General features: G+C 53.0%; 1 protein-coding gene across 1 annotated transcript; it reads right to left on the bottom strand.

Annotated features, from left to right (window-relative positions):
• Positions 1-209: 209 nt before the first annotated feature.
• Positions 210-2,834, bottom strand: slitrk4 (SLIT and NTRK-like family, member 4). The gene has a single exon (XM_071513872.1). The coding sequence runs from the start codon at positions 2,796-2,798 to the stop codon at positions 210-212; it is 2,589 nt and encodes an 862-aa protein (XP_071369973.1). The 5' UTR covers positions 2,799-2,834.
• Between the last annotated feature and the right edge of the window lie 1,668 nt (positions 2,835-4,502).

Raw genomic sequence — 4,502 nt, 5'->3', positions numbered from 1 at the left:
TGTGCGTGGCTAGAAGGAGACAGATAAAGAGAGAGATGGGGGGGAATGAATGGTGTGTGTGTGGCTAGAGGGGGAGAGAGACAGAGGAAGAAAGAGAGAGAGAGAAAGGGAGATGTGTTTGGCTGTCTGTATATGTGTGTCTGACTTTCTGTGTGTGTGTGTGTGTGTGTGTGTGTGTAATCAATGCACTAAATCAAACACAACAATCCCTACATTTTACTCAGTGCAGTCTGCTCCTCGAGCACCTGCAGGTAATCAGGCGTTCCTTGGAGCTTGGCTTTCAGCTCGTAATACTCACTTTTCCTCTGCTCCACCACGATCTTACTATGGTTCCCGCCTATCAGCGACTTCTTCATCTTTTTATCCATCGGTTTCTCCGGGTAGCGGATTTCAAAGCCGCCCATCCCTATACTGTTGAAATCCCGTTTGCTGTCGAGGAAGTTCTGGATGAACATGTTGGACTCGCGGCCCGGCAGGAACTCCTCCAGCTCGTCGATGGTGCTGAGCCGCTTGTTGCGCTCCAGCGTGGCGAGTGAGTCCTTGTCCTTGTCGGCGCTGTTCCGCAGGATGATCTTCTGCCGCTGCGAGTCGGCGAACTTGAACCCGGCGTCCGCGTCCGACGAGCGCCCGATCCCGCAGGTGTGGCTCTTGCCGATGTGCTCGATGGTCTGGGGGATGAACGTCTCGCCGCCCAAGTCGTCGCCCGGGACGGAGCCTTTTTTACCCGACTTGTGGCTGTGGCGGCGGAGCTGCAGCGACATGGAGCCGCACTCCTGACTCCCCAGCCCCTCCTGCCGCCCCACCGGCTTCTTGTTCCGCCTCAGGACGAAGACGAGCAGGCAGAAGGCCACGAACACCGTGAGGATGAGGACCACGAGGATGCTGAGGATCATGATGGAGAGAGGCACGGGGCCTCCGGGCGGGGCTTTGCCGACTCCGGCCGGCGACACCGAGGTCAAAACCGGGGTGGCGCTAGTGATAATAAACGGGGGCCTGGCAATGAGCTTAGGACAGAGGATCTCATTTTTCAGGAGGCGCAGCTCAATGTTGGAGAACTGCACAGGGGAGGCGCATTTCACCTCCTTGGCAGCCACTCCATCACTTAGCTTCTCTAGCCAGAGTTTGAGGGCGACCAGATCGCAGGAGCACTCCCACGGGTTCCCCTCTAGGTCTATCTGGGTCAATGACCGCAGCTGGTCCAAGACACCGCTCACTGGCAGGGTCATGAAGTGGTTGTTTTTCAGATTCAGTCTGGCCAAGGAGACGCCCGCGAATATGTAGGCGGGGAGACTCCGCAGCACGTTGTTGTTGAGATACAGGAGCTGCAGGTTAGGCATGGAGTCAAACGTGCCCGCTAGAATCTCCTTGATGACATTGTATTCCAAATATAGGTACTGCAGGTTCGTGAGGCCCAAAAACATCTCTGGGTGTAATTGTTCGAGCTGGTTGCCGTTTAAATACAGTCTCCTCAGGTTGGTGAGGTTAGCAAACACGCCTTTCTGGACTGTGACAATTTGATTGCTGCCCAGGTGTAGCAAATCTAGGCCCTCGAAACCTTGGAAATCAGCCGGGCTTATGTCGCGGATGTAATTCCCGCTCAGGTGGAGTTTCTTGGCATTTGGGGGTTTGGGGATGAGATCGGCTATGTTCTTAATGTTCCTCTCCTGGCAGCTGACGCTGATGCCAAAGTCGGAGGGGTGGGCTTTACAAGTGCAGGGCTGCGGACAGGACAGCGGCGGGGTCCGCGTCTGAAAGGAGACGATCTGACTATTTCTACCAAAGGGGGGTAAGCCGGCCACAATGCCGTTACCGTAGATCTTAGACGGGTCGGTGGTTTTCGCCGTTTTCGTGACGACGGGGGCCACAGTGGTAGGGGACATGTTGGACGGCGGCTGCCCGTTCTCAGGCTGCGCGGGCGGCATCCTCACATCAAAGTCACTCCCTGTTCCCAGGGGACAAAGCTCCTGTTTGTTGGTCTCTTTCAGGAGCCGCCCGTACAAGTCGCTCGGCGTTTCGCAGATGGCCTCGCCGATAAAAATGTTATAGGGCATGTTTTCGAGCCACGCCTTGAGCGGCGCCAAGTCGCAGGTACAATTCCACGGGTTGTCGTCCAACTGCAGCTCCACAATGCGCCCTATGTGCTCCAGAACCCCTAAATAAGGGAGCTTCTGGATCCGGTTCCCCCGTATATCCAGGTGCGTGAGCGAGGCAAAGCGGAATATGTTGTCCGGAAGTGCCTGCACGAGGTTATCGTTCAGGATGAGCACTTTCAGCTTGTGCAGCTTGTTGAACGCTCCCTTCTCGATGTATTTTATCAAGTTGTAGTCGGCCTGAAGGTACTCCAAGTTTTCTATCCCTTGGAACGTGTCCGCTCTCAGCACCTTCAACTCGTTGTTGTTGAGGTGCAGCTGTTTCAACGCGCTCAGCCCCACGAACGCTCCGCCCTCGATGTTCTGCAGCTTGTTGTTCCCCAGCTGCAGCGAGACGGCGTGGGTGAAGTTGAGGAAAGAGTTGGGGTAGAGGATGATCAGGAGGTTGTTCTGGAAGTTCAGGTGGTACAGAGACGAGGCCGGCGGGACGAGCTGCGTGGGCCGGTAGACGGTGATCTTCTCGCAGTTGACGTACAGCACGTTCTCCACCGACATGCAGGAGCAGGCGCTGCAGGTCTCCGCCGTCAAGTCCGAGAAGGCAGGGTCCGCCATCGGGTAGCCGTCCGACGAGGAGGAGGAGGAGAGGGAGGAGGAGAGGGAGCCGGAGATGGAAGAAGAAAAGGCTGCCAGCAGGAGTACGAGCAGCATCTCGCCGGTTAGAAATCCTCCCCCAGAAAACCATTTAGTAACCTTGGGGGGAAGAAAAAAAAAAAAAAAAAAAAAAAGAGACAGATGCATGCAGAAACATACACACACACGCGTACACAGAGGCAAACATATGCGCAAACAAGCGCAGGGACACACACACACACACACACATACACACAGACAAGGCAAACCATCAAAACCCATGTATTATAGTATAATTCAAATATTAAATCCCATCTGACACCTTTTTTCTCATTTCTCATTACTCATATCTCATACTCTGTCTCTTTTTACTGTTTAACGCACACAAGATCATATGCAAATAAGCACGCTCATGTTATACATTTGTAATTATTGCACTTTCATAATCTCATCGTTGCAGTGACTGGCACAGTGGCTCTGACACACTGATTCACCCTAACAGTGAACAATACAGATGCTTGAGGGTGATTAATCAATATTGCAGGGAAAAGTAGCATATGCTTTGTAAATTACTCAAACCCAGTAGCACTGCTGTATCTATGCGTCTCATTCTCATAGCCAGAGCATGAAGCATCCTCTTGGAAATGCCTATCGCCAACATCCTTCCCCTGTTTTTTTTTAGTTGTTTTTTTTTAGCATAATACAAGTCTGCATTTCTCTTCTTCATGTGGAGATTTGATACCAGCAGCACCGCCGCCACCACTAATCAGCACATGCGGCTTATTTAACCTAAAGAAAGGAAATGAGGGAGCAAGGGGGGGGAGAGAGAGGGAGAGAGAGAAAGAGATTGGGATTGGGACTGTGCCCGTCGCTGACATATTGAGGGGGGGGGGTTTGAGACGCGCATATCTATCACACACTGAACCATCTTTGTCCTGGGCGATTTCAAAACCCGCATCTGACACCCGACACAACTTTAAAAACAACAACCTCCGGGGGGGGGGGGGGGAGAACTTGTCTCGGAAAATAAGAGATGCGAGGTAAAATAAACGAGGAGACTTACCCAAAGCGGAGGTGGTAACGAATGCGGCTCCTTCTGGAGACACGGGGCAGCGTTGGCGAGGCATGGATGGAGACGTGCGCAAACGGGTGCTGCTCCCGGTTTTGAAACGAAAGAAAGAAAGAAAGGAAAAAAAAAAAAAAAAAAAAAAAGACAGCGAGACAGTTATAGGGGCGCAACAAGGTTTCTCGAGCCCCCTATAGCCTCCTGTACTGTATTATCAACCCCGAGCCAAGCAATCGGGCGAAGGTGGGGAGGAGGAGGAGGAGGAAGAGGAGGGGGAGGAGGGAGGGGGTGAGGGGGGGGGGCTCCGATTTCACCCGATGCGTCTCTTGCTGACGGGCTCCTCTTGCTTGGAAAAATCACCCCTCTCCTCGTTCGGTCCCCAAGGTGGTTGTACTACCTCCATGGGAGAGCATTCATTTGGTTTCAGGAGAGGAGAGGAGAGAGAGAGAGAGAGAGACTGGGACGGAGGGAGAGAGAGAGAGAGATAGGGGAAGAGAGAGAGAGAGAGAGAGAGAGAGAGAGAGAGAGAGAGGCAGAGGCAGCTTTTTTAGAGATCTTGACGGCGCGTCCGGCGACTCCAAAGCGTCAAAAAAGGCGCAAGGCGAGCGGTGATGCGGCGAAATAACTCCGTCATTCTTGGGGGCTTTTTTTTTTCTTCTTCTAAAGGAATGGCTCGATGAGACGGGGGGAAAGAAGAGGAGAAGAGAATGAGAGGG

Source organism: Centroberyx affinis, unplaced genomic scaffold (assembly GCF_046629955.1).
Source record: "Centroberyx affinis isolate AG114_WGS23_722 - 3 ecotype Tasmania unplaced genomic scaffold, CSIRO-AGI_Caff_v1 ptg007594l_1, whole genome shotgun sequence".
Lineage (NCBI taxonomy): Eukaryota > Metazoa > Chordata > Actinopteri > Beryciformes > Berycidae > Centroberyx > Centroberyx affinis.
This window is presented reverse-complemented; position numbering and strand designations above follow the sequence as displayed.